Source organism: Molothrus ater, chromosome 29 (genome assembly GCF_012460135.2).
Source record: "Molothrus ater isolate BHLD 08-10-18 breed brown headed cowbird chromosome 29, BPBGC_Mater_1.1, whole genome shotgun sequence".
Lineage (NCBI taxonomy): Eukaryota > Metazoa > Chordata > Aves > Passeriformes > Icteridae > Molothrus > Molothrus ater.
In genome coordinates this window covers 78,369-96,418 of record NC_050506.2, presented here as the reverse complement: position 1 = coordinate 96,418, position 18,050 = coordinate 78,369, and the positions used below count along the sequence as shown (strand labels likewise).

The 18,050-nt window shown below is 43.1% G+C and overlaps 1 protein-coding gene across 1 annotated transcript; it reads left to right on the top strand.

Moving 5' to 3' along the window:
• The first annotated feature begins 862 nt into the window (after positions 1 to 862).
• Positions 863 to 9,589, top strand: TUFT1 (tuftelin 1). The gene is made up of 14 exons (XM_036398053.1): positions 863 to 887; positions 2,382 to 2,492; positions 2,801 to 2,869; positions 3,707 to 3,808; positions 4,133 to 4,207; positions 4,688 to 4,786; positions 5,311 to 5,370; positions 5,772 to 5,852; positions 6,118 to 6,225; positions 6,467 to 6,561; positions 7,110 to 7,215; positions 7,673 to 7,756; positions 8,296 to 8,396; positions 8,802 to 9,589. The coding sequence occupies exons 2-14, from the start codon at positions 2,391 to 2,393 to the stop codon at positions 8,854 to 8,856; spliced, it is 1,137 nt and encodes a 378-aa protein (XP_036253946.1). The 5' UTR covers positions 863 to 887; positions 2,382 to 2,390; the 3' UTR covers positions 8,857 to 9,589.
• Positions 9,590 to 18,050: the final 8,461 nt, after the last annotated feature.

The window sequence follows — 18,050 nt, the reverse complement described above, 5'->3', positions numbered from 1 at the left end:
ACCCCGGAAGGGCCGTGCCCGGTGCCCTCGGAGGTGCCCCCGGACCGGCCCGACCGGTCCCGCGCTGTCCCCACCCCTCCGTGCCTCAGTTTCCCCCGAGCCTTGAGGACATCCCGGGGACAGCGCGGCCGGAATTCCCAATCCCTGAAATTTCCCGGGAATTCCCGATCTCCACGGTTTTCTGGAATTCCCTGAAATTCCCCGGGATTGCCTCGGATTCCGCTGTGCCACCGCTGCCGGGGTTGTCCCCGGGGATGTCCCCAAGGTGTCCCCAGCTGGGGACACGGCCGGAGGACACCGCGGTGGCACCGGGGGGTGGGGACAGCGCCTGGCACGGCTTTGGGGACACGCCCGGGCCAGGCTTGCCACGGCTCCGGCCTTGGCAGGACACGGCCAGGGCGGGGCTTTGGCACCGCTGGGGACACGCGGGTGTGACATTGGCACGGCTTGGGCACACCCGGGTGTGACACTGGCACAGCCCGGCACGGCTCGGGTCACCTTGGGCACGGCTTGGCAAAGCTTTGCCCCAGTTTCCCCCCAGTTTTATCCCAGTTTCCCCCATTTTTTGCCAACTTTTATACCGATTTTCCCTCAATTCTATCCCAACTCTCCCAGCAGCTTTTCCCCTCTTTTTTCCCAATTCTCCCAACCTCCCCTTGTGGGCGTGGCCTCCGCGTTGTGGGCGTGCCCACATTGCCTCATTACCAAATTTAGCCATGCCCAAACATGGGCAGGACCCGGAGGGGGGGTGGCCAAACACCGCGAACAACAGCCGAACCCCGGGGGGCGTGGCCGGCGTGGGCGTGGCCACCTGGCTCAGGTGAGGCGGAAGTGGCGGCGGGGCCATGAACGGACTCCCGGGCTGGGCCGCGCTCCCGGAATCGCCGGTAAGGACCCCCCGGGACCCTTCCCCGCATTCCGAAATCCTGCCCCAAACCCCCCCCCCCCCATTCCTGCGGCATTCCCAAAAAGTTCCTGGATCTTCCGCAAAAATCCCCGGGAAAATTCCTTTCCTTTGGCTCTTCCCGGAACTCCCGGGATTTTTTTCCTCCGTTTTGGGATCCCTTTGGCGTTCCCAGGATCCCGCTCCAAATTCCCAGACTCTTCCCAAAATTCCTGGATCTCTTCCCTAAAAACTTCGGGACCCTTTCCCGAAATTCCTGGATCCCCTTCCCAAAATTGCCGGGCCTCTCCTTTCCCCACTCCCGGAACTCTCGGGCTCTTCCCGCCCTCCTGGGAGGAGTTTGGGGGTTCCCAAATCCCTTTGGTATTCCTGGGACCTCATTCCCAAAATTCCCAAATCCTTCCCAAAATTCTCGAATCCCTTCTCTAAAATCCCCAGGACACCTCCCCAAAATCCCGGGTCCCTCGTTGTCCTCATTCCCGGAATTCTCGGAATTCCTGGGATTTTTTTCCCCCTCCTGGAACGACTGTTGGGGGATCCCAAGCCCCCTTGGAATTTCCGGGACCCCTCCCAAAATTCCCAAATCCTTCCCATAATTCCCTCGGGATCCTTTCCCTAAAATCCCCGGTACCCGTCCCCAAAATTCCCCGGTTCCTCCTTTTTGTCATTCCCGGAATTTCCGGGATGATTTTTTGGGCGATCCCAAATCCCTTTTTCCCGCGTTCCAACCTCAAACCCATCCATTTTCGGGATTTTCCCGGCTCCGTTTTCCAATGGAATTCCCGGGAATCTCTCCCCAAAATCCTCTCCCGAAATCACGATTGTTTTGGGAATTCCGAACCCCAGGGGGCGGGGGCATCCTGGAATTTTCCAGCTGGGATTTGAGGCGTTTTCCCAATTTTTTTCCCGGGTTTTTTTCCCGCTTTTCCCAGCCGGGCCTTGGGGCGGGGCTGGTGCATTCCCAAAAATCCAACCCCGCCCCAAATCCCAGGGAATTTGGGAATTTTGTGTCTCAAATCCCAAAGATCCCAGGTTTTTTTTATGGATTTGGGGAACTCTGGGATTTTTCCCGGGATACCAGGCTGCTTTTCCCAGTTTTCCAGAGGGAAATTCCTCATTCCCAGCCATTTAAGGAGCAGTTTGGGATCGCTGGGAATTCCCAAATTCCCGGGGTTTTTTTGGGATTCCCCATTCCAGGATTTTTGGAGTTCCCTCCCCATCCTTCTAAGCTTTTCCCAAAAAATCCTTTGGAATGATGGAAAAAACATTGGAAAAATGGGAAAACTTACCTTGGGAATTCTGGGATGGGGTTGGGCTTTTGGGATTCCCCATCCCCGGAGTTTTGTGATTCCCAAAATTCCCATTCCCAGTGAATTCCCCCCAAAAGTCCCCCTGGGGTTGGGCTGGAAAACTCCCTGGGAATGAAAATTTGGGCATTTTGGGAATTTTCCAGTTCAGGGCAGGCTTTTCCCAGCAGGAGCTGAGCATGAGGCGCCCCACGGAATTCCCAGAATTTCCCAGCCTTGAAAACTCCCCCGGATCCCTGGAAGATTCTGGAGGGGGTCCCAAATCTGCCTGGAACCCAGAGGTGAGTCCTGGAATTTTTGGAAAATTCCCCCCCCCCAAAAAAATCCGGATCCAGTGTCTCTTTTCCTTCCCTTTCTCATTCCCGATCCCAGCAGAGAAATCCAGGAAGGGTGGGATTTTTCCCAGATTTTTCCCGGATGTGTCCCAAATTTATCCTGGATTTCTTCCCAGTTTATCCCAGATTCTTTCTGGATTCATCCCAAATTTTTACCGGATTTTTACTGGATTTCTTCCCAATTTATCCTGAGCTATTCATTTGCCCAAAATGCTGATTTTTAGCCCCGATTTTAAACTGGGTTTAACCCTTAGGAGGCTGGGCCGGTGCTGAGGCTGCGCCTGCCCCGAGACCCCCCCGGGGAGCCCCGGCCCAAACAGAAGGTGCGGAAAAAGCGGGAATGGGGGGGGGAATTTGGCAATTTCATGGGGAAATTCTGGGAAATTCAGGGAAAAATGAGAATTTGGGGGGGAAATTTGAGAGTTTCGGGGAAAATTTGGGTGTTTGCGGGGGGGAAAGGCGAATTTTGGGGAGGAACAATGTGGGTTTTGGCATCATTCTGGGAAGTTTTTGGGGAATAGTGGTGAAAATTCGGATTGGGGGGGAATGGGAAATCTGGGATTTTTATGGGAATTTTGGGGGGAAATTCCAGGAATTTTGGGGAAAACTGTGGGTTTTGGGAGGAAATAGGGATTTTTGGAGGTATGGGAATTTTTTTTGGGAAAAAAGGGGAATTTTGGGGGGAATTCTGGGAGGAAATTCAGGCCTTTGGGGGGAGAAAGTGAAATTTGGGGTTTTTCTGGGAATTTGGGGGGAAAATCTGGAAATTTTGGGGAAAACTTGGGGTCTTGGGGGGAAATTTGGGATTTTGTGGGGTAAAACCAGGAATTTGAGAGAGGAAAATGGGAATTTTGGGATAATTCTGGGATTTTGGAGATGAAAATTCAGGATTTTGGGGGAAGTCTTGGCTTTTGTGGTAAAATCCAGGATTTTTGGGATCATTTTAGGAGAGAGAATTGTATCGTGGTTTTCCCAGCTTTATCCGCAGCAGGAAACAGCTGAAAATCCTGGGTTTTTCCATTAAAATCCTGGAATTTTCCCTCCAAATGTGGGATTTTCGGGACAATTCCCACCCAGGCCACCACCCTGAGGGTGGCTGATCCCAATTCTGGGCATTTCCTGGGAATTTTTTCCTGAAATCGCCGTGTTTTCCCCCACAGCCGGTGGGCAGAGCCTTTGCCATGGTGGCCAAGAGATCCGACGGGAATTCCTTGGCCTCGGAGTGCGTCAAATCCAAGGACGGCGACGAGGAGATCATCAAGGTGCCCCAAATCCTGGGATTTCCGTGTGGAATTTTAGGGATAAAACGTGGATTTTTTTGGGATTTAGTGTGTATTTGAGGGACTCCAGGTGGAATTTTGGGAATTCCTTGTGGATTTCAGGGAATTCCACTCCTTGGAAACAACACAGGTGGGGAAACCCCTCCCAAAACAAACCCTGGAAAATTAAAATTTAGCAGGAAAATTCAGAGACAAAAAATTCCAGGAAATTTTGGGAAGCCTTGCCCCAACCCCTCTGGATCCGTTGGAATTCCCGGAGGGATTTAGGACGTTCCCAATCCCATTTCATTCCCGTTTCCATTCCAGGTTTACCTCAAGGCTCGTGCCGACCACGAGGAGCCGGTGACACAACTCAAGAGCGAAGTCCGGCACATCCAGGAGGTGAGATTCCCAGAATTCCACGAAATTCCCTGAAAATTCTGCAAAATTCCCACAAATTCCTGTAAAATTCCCTGATTTTCTCACAAAAGTCCCTGAGTTTACATGAAGTTCCCAAAAAATCCTCCCAAAATTCTCCAAATCTCGGCCCAAATTCCCCCCAGAACTCCCAAAAAATTCCCCTCAAAATTTCCCCAAATTTACCCTGAAAGTTCCACAGATTCCACCCAAATTCACTCAAAATTCCACAAAAATGTCTCCGAATTCCCCTGAAATTCCCACAAAATTCCCCCAAATTTTCCCTGAATTATCCCAAAATTCCCCAAAAGTTCCCCAGATTTCCAGTTTTTATTTTCATTTATTTTCCTTTCATTGGTTTTTTCCCCATTTTTACTTGGACTGTTTAACCTTTTTTCCCCCTCCCAATTCCCTGAAAATTCCCACATCCCAAGAAAACCCCAACTTTTCCCTTTTTTTTCCCAGGCTGGGAGTGCCCTCAAAAAACTCCGTGAAGATTTGAGCACCAAACTCCAGACCCGGACGGAATTTCTGGAATTCCGGGAATTCCAGGAGAACTCTGAGGTAAAAAATTAGGGAATTACAAAAGAAAAAGAAAAGTGGAATTTTCCCCTGGAGAAACCATTCCAGAGGGATTTTGGGTGGAAAAAAGGGGATAATCCTAATTTTTCCGGTGGGAAAAGGGGAAATTCCCATTTTTTTTCAGGGAAAAAGGGAGGAATTCCCATTTTTGGGGCGGTGAAAGGGAAAATTTCCAATTTTTAGTAGGGAAAACAGGAAAATACCGTTTCTGGGTGAAAAATGTGAAATTTGGGATTTTCTGGAGGGATTTCACAGCTCCCAGGGATGATCCTGGAATTTTGGAGTTGCTATTTTGCCAAAATTCCCAAATTTTGCTCCAAATTGGGAAGTAGGAGCAGGTCCTGGAAATAAAAAAAGGGGGAAAAATGGGGATAAATCCATAGAAATTTAGGAATAAATGGATTTAAATTGGGAATACATCAATTGAAATTTGGGAAAAGGGAATTGGGGAATTAGAAAAATTTGGGATAAATCCCGATTTTCCCCCTTTTTTCCTCGGATTCCAGGTGGTGCTGGAGAAGTGGAACCAGAGCTGCTCCTGCCGGGGAAATTCCCGGGATAATCCGGTAGGGAACAGAAAAAAATTCTGGAATTTTCCAGGACAGGATTTGGGTCGGGGTGAAAACGTTTAAGAAACCCGTTTTCCACCCAAAAATGGGGAATAGTTGGGGTTAATTTGGGAATATTTGGTGTTTTCCACCAAACTTTGAGTCCTGAAATTCCAAGTTTTAATTGGGATTTGGGAGGTTCGGTTTTTAGCCAAAAATCTCAGATTTTGTGAATTTTTGAGCTCTTGGAAAATTAAAAATTTGGGATTCTTGACCTCTGGGAAAACTCAAAAATGTGGGAATTTTTGACATCTTGGAAACACCAAATTTGGGGAATTTTTGAGCACTTGGAAAACACAAAATTTGGGAGTTTTGGGATGTATGGGGGACACTGGGGCCTTTTGGGGCCGTTCCCGCAGGAGGACCCCGAGGCCCCACGGCTCCTGTGGAGGCTCCAGGAGGCAGAAAAGCGGCACCAGCTGGAGCGGAGCAGCCTCGAGGTGAGCCTGGAATTCCCAAAAACCCGGAATTTCACCCAAATTCAGCAATCTTGGAGGAGAATTTTTCCCAAATTCTGGAATTTTAGGGGCAATTTTGTCCAGATTCTGGAATTTTAGAGGAGATGCTGGGGTTTTTGAGGAACTATTCCCCTTGGGGTTTTTGAGGGATCTCCAGGAAAATCCTCCTGCCAAGGAAAGTCCTGGAATGTGTCCTGGGATCCCGGGAGAGCCAGAATTCCTGGAATTCCTGGATTTCCCATTGCAGAGGGCGCTGCTGCGGTGCCAGGAGGACGCGGAGCGGGCAGATTCCGCCCGCAGCCGAGCGGAGACAGAGGTGGAGCAGCTCCAGAGGCTCCTAGCAGGCATGGAAAAGGTGATTTGGGATCTGGATCGGGGGGTTTGGGATCAGGAACCAGCGCTTGGATGAGTGGATTTGGGATTGGGATGAGTCGGAGGCCATTCCCGATATCCCACCCCATTCCTGATATCCTGACCCATTCCTGGTTTCCCGCTATCCCATTATCCCTGTATCCCATTATCCCATATCCCATTATCCCGTATCTCATTATCCTATTATTATCCCGTTATCCCATATCCCGTTCCCCAATCCGCAGGATCACCGGGATCTCCTGGCGCGGATGGAGTCGGGACAGGCAGAGCTGGAGCGGCTCCGGAAGGCGGAAGGGGAGAGAGCGGCTCAGCAGGAGCGGTGGGAATTCAAGAATGGGAATTCTGGGAGTGTGGGAATCTGGGAATGGGAGTTCCGGGAGTCTGGGAATCTGGGAATGGGAATTGTGGGAATGGGGGAATCCTGGGAATGAGAAAATCTGAGGAATGCCCAATTCCTGATGTCCCGACTTGTTCCCGATATTCGAGGGTCTTTTGTGCTGGGCATTCCCACATTTTTTGGGACAGGCATTCCCAGGGTTTTTTTGGGGTGAGCATTCCTGGCTTTTTTGTGGTAGACATTCCCTTTTTTTTTTTTTTTTTTTTTAGTGGGAATTCCAGAGCTTTATGGCTGTGAACATTCCCAGTTTATTTTAGGTGAACATTCCCTTTTTTTTTTTTTGGGATGAACATTCCCAGGTTTTTCTGCTGTGAGCAATCTCAGTTTTTTAGCTGAACACCCCCAATTTTTTTTTGGATGTGACCATTCCCAGGCTGTTTTTGGAGGAGGAATTCTGGGTTTCTTTTGATGTGGGCATTCCTAGTTTTTTTGGAGAGTGTTCCTGGAGATTTTTCCCGGTATTTTCTCAGCTCATCCCAGCTGGAGAAGGAGGTGGCGGGGCTCCGGGAGAAAATCCATCATCTGGACGACATGCTCAAGAGCCAGCAGCGCAAAGTCCGCCAGATGATCGAGCAGGTGATGGGAAAACTGGGAAAAACCTTGGAAAATCCAGGGAAAAAATGGGGAAAACTCTGGGGAAAAAATGGGGAAAAATTCACAGAGAAAATGGGGAAAAGGGGGGAAAAACAGGGGAAAACCCAGGAAAATTCTAGGAAAACCTAGGAAAAAACCTGGGAAAGAAGCTGGGAAAAATCTTGGGAAAAATCCAGAAAAAAAGGGGTGAAAAACCTGTGAAAAAACCCAGGAAAAACATGAAAAAATCTGGGAAAAACTGGGGGAAAATCTGTGAAAAACTGGGAAAAAACTCAGGAGAAACCAGGGAAAAATCCAGGCAAAATCCATTAAAAAATCTGGGGAAAATCCAGGAAAAACCAGGAAAACATCCTGGGAAAAAATAGGGAAGAAAAAAGCAGGAAAAATCCAGGAAAAAAACCCAGGAATTGCCAATCCCTTGGAAATGTCCGGCTTGCAGCTGCAGAATTCCAAGAGCGTGATCCAGGCCAAGGACACGGCGATCCAGGAGCTGAAGGAAAGAGTTTCCTACCTGGAAGCAGAGGTGGGGCCCGGAATTCTGGGGGCTGGATCCGAGCTTGGATCTTTTTGGAATGTCGGGATCGGGGTTGGGAATGTCGGGATTGGGGTTGGGCTCCTTGTGGGGGTGGCTGGGGAACTGGGAATGGGGGAAAAGCAGGAAAAAGGCGAGAAAAGCAGGAAAAAGGGAGGAAAAGGTGGGGAAAAGGATGGGAGGGAATCAAGATCTAGAAAGTCCCACAAGACCAAAAAAAAAGCTGTAAAAAACCCCAAATTCCCACCCTGAGCCTGACCATTTCTGCCAGGATTTGGGAAATTCCTGGGAAATTCCCAACCCAACAGTGATATTGAGGATTTTGAGATGGAAAATTCCCCCAATCCTCATTTTTCCTGGGACAAACCTTCCCAAATAACTCAGGAGCTCCCCAGTCACATTCCTATGCTCCAAATTACCCCAAATCCCAGAAATTCCCATTCCGGGCACAGACGGACCATTCCAAGGCAGCTCTCCAGGGTTGGAAAATCCTTTCCGGATCCCAATTTTTTCTTTTTTTTTTTCCCCAGAATCTGGAGATGCATGACCGGATTGAGCACCTGATCGAGAAACAAGTGAGCCGGGGCGGGAGCAGTGCCCGCGCGCGCTCCAAGTCGGAATACGTCAGCAGGTGCAGCGGGAATTCAGGGATCAGGGTCAGGAATTCTGGGATCTGGGTTGGGAGTGGTGGGATTCAGGTTGGGAACTCCAGGATCTCTTCTGGATTTGGGGATTCTCCTTGCATTAGGCAATGAACTTTTGGATTTGGGGCTGCAGTTTTGGAAGTGCCGTCTGGATTTTGGGGATTTTCTTCTGGATTTTGGGGATTCTCTTTGGGATTTAGGGACCAACTTTTGGAATTTTGTGATGCTCTTCCAGATTTGGGTATAATTGAAATCTCCCATAATTTTTTCCATGTCTGCAGCAGATCCCAAATGCCTCCCACAGGAATTTTTAGGAATCCCGATCTCCCCGAAACCCTTTTCCCTGTTTTTTCCTACTGAAAATTCCTTTATTTTTTTTCCCCTTTTCCCAGCAAACGTCTCCCAGGCCCGAAGCCACTGCCCCTGATCCGAGTGGTGGAAACCTGAATTTTGGGGTCTGGGCCCAGCCGGATCCTTCCCCTTCGGAATGACCGGAATTTCCAGCTGGACTCAGAGCCCTTCCCGAGGGAAGAGGTTTGGGATCGCCCCAGGCACGATTCCAGGTTGGAATCGGGAATTTTCCCCCTTTTCCCAGCGATTTTCTGGCTCTTGCCATTCCCGTGTGGATTCCAGAGGTTTTTCCCAACCGGATTCCGGATTTCACCTTTTTTTGGGGAATTTCCAAATCAAAATCTTGGATTCTGCTTTTTTCCTGAAGGAAGATTCCAGAAAGCTTGGAGCCACCACATCGTCAACCTCCAACACCACCCTTGGACTTGGAAAATGCTCTCCTAACCCTAAAAATTCCATGTCTTTCCTGCTGAATCCTGTGTTTTTCCCACGTAATTCCCTGCTTTTCCCGCAAAATTCCATGCTTTCCCCCCAAATGATTATTGTTGAAATTCCCGCAATTTTGGGATTTTATTCCCTGTATTTATTTCTGTAAATTATCGGAGTCTCCGGGTGAGGTGGGGGATGGGCACAGGCTGGAATTCTTGAGAATTTTGGCCCAGGACTGCCCCAATCCCATGTTTGACCCCAGAGGCTCTAACCAGGATCCCTCAGGATTCCCTTGGAATTTTTAAATTCCTGGTTTTCGTATTAAAGATAAAAAATTCTGTCTGCTTTAAATCCCAGAAGTTGTGGTTGCTTGGAAAAGACTGGGAATTTTGGGGGGAAGGTGGGGGCTTTTTTCTGGGTTTTTTGGCTTTTTTGGTTTTCCCGGGTCCTGATTCCATGGGAATGGTGAAACTTTGGGATTGGGATTTTCCCAGTTTTCAAAACCAGGGTGGGGCTCAGGTAGGGAATTTGGGGATTTTTCCAGGGTTTTTCTTTTTGGCTTTTGGGGTTTTTGCGGGTCCTGATTCCATAGGAATGGGGTAACTTTGGGATTGGGATTAGGGTTTTCTGGGTTCCCAAAACCTGGGGCACTCAGGGTGGGATTTGAGGGGTCTCGGATTCACCTCCAGATCCCAAGAATTCCTCTTCAAAAGGTCTGGAGCCCCAGGATCCATGGATTTACAGGGAGTGGGGCCTGGGGACACCCAAGACCCTCAGGAATGACCAAGAGGGAACCCCCAGGACAACTGGGAATGGTCAAAGGATTACTGGAAATGACCAAGAGAGGAAAAGATGAAAAAAGGAGAGAGAAATGAAAATAAATAGAAAAATACAGAAGAAAAAAAGAGAAAAAGAGAGGGGATAAATGAAAGAGAGAGAGAAAGAGAAAAAGAGAAAAATAAAGGGAAAAAGACAGGAAAAATGAGAGAGATGAAAAATGAGGAAGTTACAGAAAAGAAAAAAAAAAGGAAAAAGAGGGAATTTTGGGGGTGATTTTAGGGAGGAATTGGGTGATTTTGGGAATTTCTTTGGGGATTTTTGGGTCCCCCTGGGCCCCCCAGGGATTCCAGGACCTTTAGGGGGATTTAGGGTGATTTTAGGGGTGATCTGGGATGATTTTGGGCAGATTTTCAGGCGATTTTGGGTCATTTTTTAACCCACTTTTAACCCATTTTTATCCCCATTTTAACTCCTTTTACTCCCTATTTTTGTCCCTACATATTTCCCCAATTTCCCCTTTTTATCCCTATTTTTACTCTTTTGAAACCATATATTAACCCATTTCATCCCAAATTTTAACCCTTTAACCCCATTTTTATCCAAATCCTCAGCCGGGGTTTTTTTTTTCCCCCCCCGACTGGTTTTTTTTCCCCGGTCCCGGTCGGTCAGCGAGGCGACGTTCATCGCAAAAGTTTGGGTGCGGACCGGCCAGGGACCGGGGTTTTCATCAGGCAGGAGGAATTTTTGGAGGCTCCCGGGAACCACGTTCCCGAGGACCAATAATTGCTGGGGTGTAATTTAGCAGTTGTGATGAGAGGGATGGTGAGTTTGTGTGTAATCTGAAGGGTTTGTTAATGGTAGATGAGTGTTATTTTCTGTGTGCTTTTGTTGTTTTGGGTTTCCTGTAACAATAAATCCACAAGTAATGAAAATAGAAAAAGGTTATAATCTTGTGTTAATGTGTGTGTTGTGTTGTATTGCTCTGTATTGCAGTGTGAGCACAGGGTGAACTCTCTCCTCCTTGCTGTGACACCTGGGCTGGCAGGGATGACACAGTGACCTCTGCCAGCCCATGCTGCCTGTGCCATCACCTGGCACTGACGTGTTTGATGAAAATCCTTTTGCTGGGTTTTTTCTCCTGAGAAGCCTCAGAACAGAAATGGAACCAATAACAATCTGGTGGCTGTGGAGTGTGGGCTGGAGATGGTTTAGCAACAGGGGCATCTTGGGTTGGTCTCCTGTGCATTGTTTCTACTTGATGACCAATCATGGTCCAGCGGTGTCGGGGCTGTGAGCAGTCCCAGGTTTTTATTATTCATTCCTTTCCAGCTTTCTGATGTCTCCTTGCTCTTTTAGTGTAGTTCTAATATCTCATTTTCTTTTAATATAATAGAGATCATAAAATAATATTTCAGCCTTCTGAAAGGGGGAGTCAAGATTCTCATCTCCTCCCTTGTCCTGGAGGACCCTCAAACACCACCACAATCTGCGGCCGAGCGGGTTTGTGCGAGCCTCTCAGTAACCCTCGGCCGGTCCTGAGTCGGCAGCCCCGGCACGGCCGAGAGCGGGGAGACACTCTCTGTGCCCCGAGGGTGCTGAGGGCACCTGGGCTGGGGGGAGACACTCTCTGTGTGTGCCCCGAGGGTACTGAGGGCACCTGGGCTGGGGGCAGACACTCTCTGTGCCCCGAGGGTGCTGAGGGCACCTGGGCTGGGGGGAGACACTCTCTGTGCCCTGAGGGCACCTGGGCTGGGGGCAGACACTCTCTGTGCCCTGAGGGTGCTGAGGGCACCTGGCCTGGTCGCCTTTGCAGCACAAGAGCCACCAGAGACAGCGGTAGAAGATAAAGGGCCGACTCTTAGCAGGGGTTAATGCAAGGTTTTATTAGGACCCCCAAAGGAGCTCCTGCACCTCAGGGGGCTCCTGCCCAGAGCCCTGGGAGATGTGCCAAGGTTACATTTAAAGGGAGGTGGAAACCGAAAGTAGATAACATCCTACCAACCATTAAGTGACCCTAAGGGATGGATGCTGGGGGATAGACATATAGGACAGCATATGGGGCAAGGCTTGGGGGGCTGACCCCTAGCCTCTGGCTGATCACTCGAGGACTTGGACTGAAACTTCTGCATGGGGGGGGATGGGAGGCTGAGTGATTGACAGAGAGCCAGGGTGGGGGTTTGGGGATGATCTCATCCTGGGAGAGGGATGACACAGGTAAAGGGAGGGGGGTACAGTTTGGGATAAACCATTTGGGAAAAATATGGGGATACAAAACAAAATTACTTCAAAGTATTACAAAGTATAAAAATGCACTACAGCAGGTTTGAGGTGCACCAACTATAATAAAATAAAATGCTTTAAAAATAGAAAAATTAAAAATAAAAATTAAATAAAAAAGAAAATTAAAAAAATAAAATAAAAAGCTTTAAAAATAGAAAAAAGGAAAAATAAAAATTAAATAAAAATAAAATTAAAAAGAAGAAAAAGCTTTAAAAATAGCAAAATGAAAAATAAAAATTAAAAAAAATATAAAATATAAAGCTATAAAAATAGAAAAATGAAAATTAAAAATTAAATAAAAAATAAAAACCATTTAAAAATAGAAAAAATAAAAAATAAAAATTAAATTTAAAAAATCTTTAAAAATAGAAAGATGAAAAATAAAAATTAAATAAAAAATAAAATTAAAAATAAAATAAAAAGCTTTAAAAATAGAAAAATGAAAAATAAAAATTAAATAAAAAATTAAAAAAGCTTTAAAAATAGAAAAATTAAAAATAAAAATTAAATAAAAAAAGCTTTAAAAATAGAAAAATTAAAAATAAAAATTAAGTAAAAATAAAATTTAAAAATAAAATAAAAAGCTTTATAAATAGAAAAATGAAAAAAATGAAATAAAAAATAAAATTAAAAAAAGCTTTAAAAATAGAAAAATGAAAAATAAAAATAAATAAAGTAAAAAATAAAATTAAAAGGTTTAAAAATAGAAAAAGAAAAAGAAAAATTAAATAAAAAATTAAAAAAGCTTTAAAAATAGAAAAATTAAAAATAAAAATTAAATTAAAAAAGCTGTAAAAATAGAAAAATTAAAAATAAAAATTAAGTAAAAATAAAATTTAAAAATAAAATAAAAAGCTTTAAAAATAGAAAAAGGAAAAAGAAAAATTAAAAAAATAAATATAAAGCTATAAAAATGGAAAAATGAAAATTAAATATTAAATAAAAAAATAAAAAAACCCCTTTAAAAATAGAAAAAATAAAAAATAAAAATTAAATAAAAAAATCTTTAAAAATAGAAAAATGAAAAATAAAAATTAAATAAAAAATAAAATTAAAAAATAAAATAAAAAGCTTTAAAAATAGAAAAATGAAAAATAAAAATTAAATAAAAAATTAAAAAAGCTTTAAAAATAGAAGAATGAAAAATAAAAATAAATAAAATAAAAAATAAAATATAAAATAAAAAGCTTTAAAAATAGAAAAATTAAAAATAAAAATTAAATAAAATAAAAAATAAAATAAAAAAGCTTTAAATATAGAAAAATGAAAAATAATAATCAATAAAATAAAAAATAAAAAGCTTTAAAAATAGAAAAATGAAAAATAAAAATTAAATTAAAAAAGCTTTAAAAATAGAAAAATTAAAAATTAAGTAAAAATAAAATTAAAAAATAAAATAAAAAGCTTTAAAAATAGAAAAATGAAAATTAAGAAATAAAAAATAAAATAAAAAAGCTTTAAAAATAGAAAAATGAAAAATAAAAATAAATAAAACAAAAAATAAAATAAAAACTTTAAAAATAGAAAAATGAAAACTATAAATTAAATAACAAATAAAAATAATTAAAAGTTTTAAAAATTGAAAAATGAAAAATAAAAATTAATAAAAAATAATTTTAAAAAAGCTTTAAAAATAGAAAAATGAAAAATAAAAAAATAAAAAATAAAACTAAAAAAATAAAAAAAAGCTTTAAAAATAGGAAAATGAAAAATAAAAATGAAATAAAAAAGAAAATAAAAAAAGCATTAAAAATAAAAAAATGAAAAATAAAAATAAAATTGAAAAAAAGCGTTAAAATAAAAAAAATTAAATAAAAAATAAAATTAAAAGAATAAATTAATTAAAAATAAATGACAAGAAAAAGAAAAACCGTAAAGTGCTGTGAAGTACCGTAAAAATACATGAAACGGAGTGCCATGAGGAACGACTGTCGTAAAAAAACTGCTGTAAAGCGCGACTGTCGCAAAAGGTGCCGTAAAGCGCGACTGTCGTAAAAGATGCCGTAAAGCGCGACTGTCGTAAAACTGCCGTAAAGCGCGACTGTCGCAAAAGGCGCCGTAAAGCGCGACTGTCGCAAAACTGCCGTAAAGCGCGACTGTCGTAAAAGGTGCCGTAAAGCGCGACTGTCGTAAAAGCTGCCGTAAAGTGCGACTGTCGTAAAAGGTGCCGTAAAGCGCGACTGTCGCAAAAGGTGCCGTAAAGCGCGACTGTCGTAAAAGGTACCGTAAAGCGCGACTGTCGTAAAACTGCCGTAAAGCGCGACTGTCGCAAAAGGCGCCGTAAAGCGCGACTGTCGCAAAACTGCCGTAAAGCGCGACTGTCGTAAAAGGTGCCGTAAAGTGCGACTGTCGTAAAAGGTGCCGTAAAGCGCGACTGTCGTAAAACTGCCGTAAAGCGCGACTGTCGCAAAAGGTGCCGTAAAGCGCGACTGTCGCAAAAGGTGCCGTAAAGCGCGACTGTCGTAAAACTGCCGTAAAGCGCGACTGTCGTAAAAGCTGCCGTAAAGTGCGACTGTCGTAAAAGCTGCCGTAAAGTGCGACTGTCGTAAAAGGTGCCGTAAAGCGCGACTGTCGTAAAACTGCCGTAAAGCGCGACTGTCGCAAAAGGTGCCGTAAAGCGCGACTGTCGTAAAAGGTGCCGTAAAGCGCGACTGTCGTAAAACTGCCGTAAAGCGCGACTGTCGCAAAAGGCGCCGTAAAGCGCGACTGTCGTAAAAGGTGCCGTAAAGCGCGACTGTCGTAAAAGCTGCCGTAAAGTGCGACTGTCGTAAAAGGTGCCGTAAAGCGCGACTGTCGCAAACGGTGCCGTAAAGCGCGACTGTCGTAAAACTGCCGTAAAGCGCGACTGTCGCAAAAGGCGCCGTAAAGCGCGACTGTCGCAAAAGGTGCCGTAAAGCGCGACTGTCGTAAAAGCTGCCGTAAAGTGCGACTGTCGTAAAAGGTGCCGTAAAGTGCGACTGTCGCAAAACTGCCGTAAAGCGCGACTGTCGTAAAACTGCCGTAAAGCGCGACTGTCGCAAAAGGCGCCGTAAAGTGCGACTGTCGCAAAACTGCCGTAAAGCGCGACTGTCGTAAAAGCTGCCGTAAAGTGCGACTGTCGTAAAAGGTGCCGTAAAGTGCGACTGTCGCAAAAGGTGCCGTAAAGCGCAACTGTCGTAAAACTGCCGTAAAGCGCGACTGTCGCAAAAGGTGCCGTAAAGCGCGACTGTCGTAAAAGGTGCCGTAAAGCGCGACTGTCGTAAAAGGCTGCCGTAAAGTGCGACTGTCGTAAAAGGTGCCGTAAAGTGCGACTGTCGCAAAAGGTGCCATAAAGCGCAACTGTCGCAAAACTGTCGTAAAGCGCGACTGTCGTAAAAGGTGCCGTAAAGCGCGACTGTCGTAAAAGGTGCCGTAAAGTGCGACTGTCGTAAAAGGTGCCGTAAAGCGCGACTGTCGCAAAATTGCCGTAAAGTGCGACTGTCGTAAAAGGTGCCGTAGAGCGCGACTGTCGTAAAAGCTGCCGTAAAGCGCGACTGTCGCAAAAGGTGTAGTAAAGCGCGACTGTCGCAAAACGGCCGTAAATCGCGACTGTCGTAAAAGGTGTCGTAAAGCGCGATTGTCGTAAAAGGTGACGTAAAGCACGACAGCCGCGCTTTACAGCACCTTTTACGACAGTCGCGCTCTACGGCACTACCTTTTATGGAACTTTAACGGTACTTTACAGCACTTTATGGATTTTATTTTGTTTTTCATTATTTTTAAATTAATTTTATTTTTTAATTTTATTTTTATTGAATTTTTAGTTTTAATTTTTCTATTTTTACATCTTTTTTATTTTTAATTTTATTTTATCTTTAATTTTTATTTTTAATTTTTCTATTTATAAGCTTTTTATTTTATTTAATTTTATTTTTTTCTCTAATTTTTTTTTAATTTTTCTATTTCTTTTATTTTTAATTTAATTTTTAATTTGGATTTTTTTATTTTTAAAGCATTTATTTAAGTTTTTATTTTTTATTTAATTTTTATTTATGATTTTACAATTTTTAAAGCTTTTTTGTTATTTTAAAATTTTTTTATTTAATTTTTTGTTTTAATTTTTCTATTTTTAAAGCATTTATTTTATTTTTTAATTTTTATTTTTAATTTTTATTTTTGATTTTTCTATTTTTAAAGCATTTATTTTATTTTTAAATTTTATTTATTATCTTTAATTTTTATTTTTAATTTTTCTATTTTTAAAGCATTTATTTTTTAATTTTATTTTTTATTTTAGTTTTGATCTTTCTATTTTTAAAGCATTTATTTAATTTTTTTAAATTTAATTTTTATTTTTGATTTTTCTATTTTTAAAGCCTTTTATTTTATTTTTTAATTTTATTTTTTATTTTTTTGTTTTAATTTTTTTATTTTTAAAGCATTTATTTTTTGTTTAATTTTTTGTTTAATGTGTTTATTTTAAAAGCATTTATTTATTTTTTTAATTTTATTTTTAATTTAATTTTTAGTTTCGATTTTTTTTTTTAAGCATTTATTTTAGTTTTTATTTTTTATTTAATTTTTATTTATGATTTTTCTATTTTTAAAGCTTTTTTGTTATTTTTTAATTTTATTTTTTATTTAATTTTTGTTTTAATTTTTCTATTTTAAAGCATTTATTTTATTTTTTTAATTTTATTTTTTATTTAATTTTTATTTTTGATTTTTCTCTTTTTAAAGCATTTCTTTTATTTTTTAAATTTTATTTTTTTAATTTTTAGTTTTTTCTATTTTTAAAGCATTTATTTTTTTAATTTTATTTTTTATTTAATTTTTTAGTTTTAATTTTTCTATTTTTAAAGCTTTTTATTTTTTTAATTTTTTATTTAATTTTTATTTTTGATTTTTCCATTTTTACAGCTTTTTTTTAAAATTTAATTTTTATTTTTAATTTTTCTATTTATAAAACTTTTTATTTTATTTTATTTGGTGCTCTCCAGACCAACTCAAGCTGGTGATTGTGGTGGTGTTTGAGGGTCTTGCAGTTACCCCGATTAATAGGTAGAGATGATGTTTGGAGGCCACAGTGTTACAGGTAGGGGTTAAATAGTTTTTTAGGGTCTTTCAGGTGATTTTTCAGGGATTTTTAGGGATATTTTAGTGTTTTTTTTACAGGAGTTTTTTAGGAATTCTCTGGAAATGTTTAGGATACCTTTAGGGCTTTTTCAATAATTTTTAGGGTGTTTTAATGACTGTTTTACCGGGGCGCCCCAGCCACCCAAGGCACCCCATGCCGGCGCCGCGGCGCTCCAGCCCAGCCTCTCGTCAGCGCCGCCCGTGGTCGCTTCCCCTCTCCTGCCGCCGCCGCTGCATGGCGGGCCGAGCCGCGCCTTCCCCACCGCACCCTCCCGCTTCAGAGCTGCTGGATGGTGCGGCTCCGCCGCCTCCTGCAACCACGGACGTCCCGGCATTCCCTTCCACGGCCGCAGCCGCAGCCCCGTTCCCGTTCCCCCAGCTCCGCCGCCTCCCGCACGCCCCGTCCTGCCCACTGCCATGATGACTGCCCGCACTGCAGTAGTGACGGAACCCATGCATGCGCAGTTGCTACAACCCCAGCACCAGCGATATCACTCCGCGCCGACTCAGGGAACCACAGCGCTGCTTCCGGGATCAGCCGCACGCATGCGCAGTTCTATCTCCACGGCCCCGCCGCCACCCCCCACTGCGTTTGCTGCAGCTTTGGTACAGCCCGGTCTCGGTTCCGAGCCGCTGCGTGCCGCTGTCCGGCCACAGCCAGCATCCCTGTGCCCTGTCACGCCACTTCTGCTGCCACTGCGTCTATA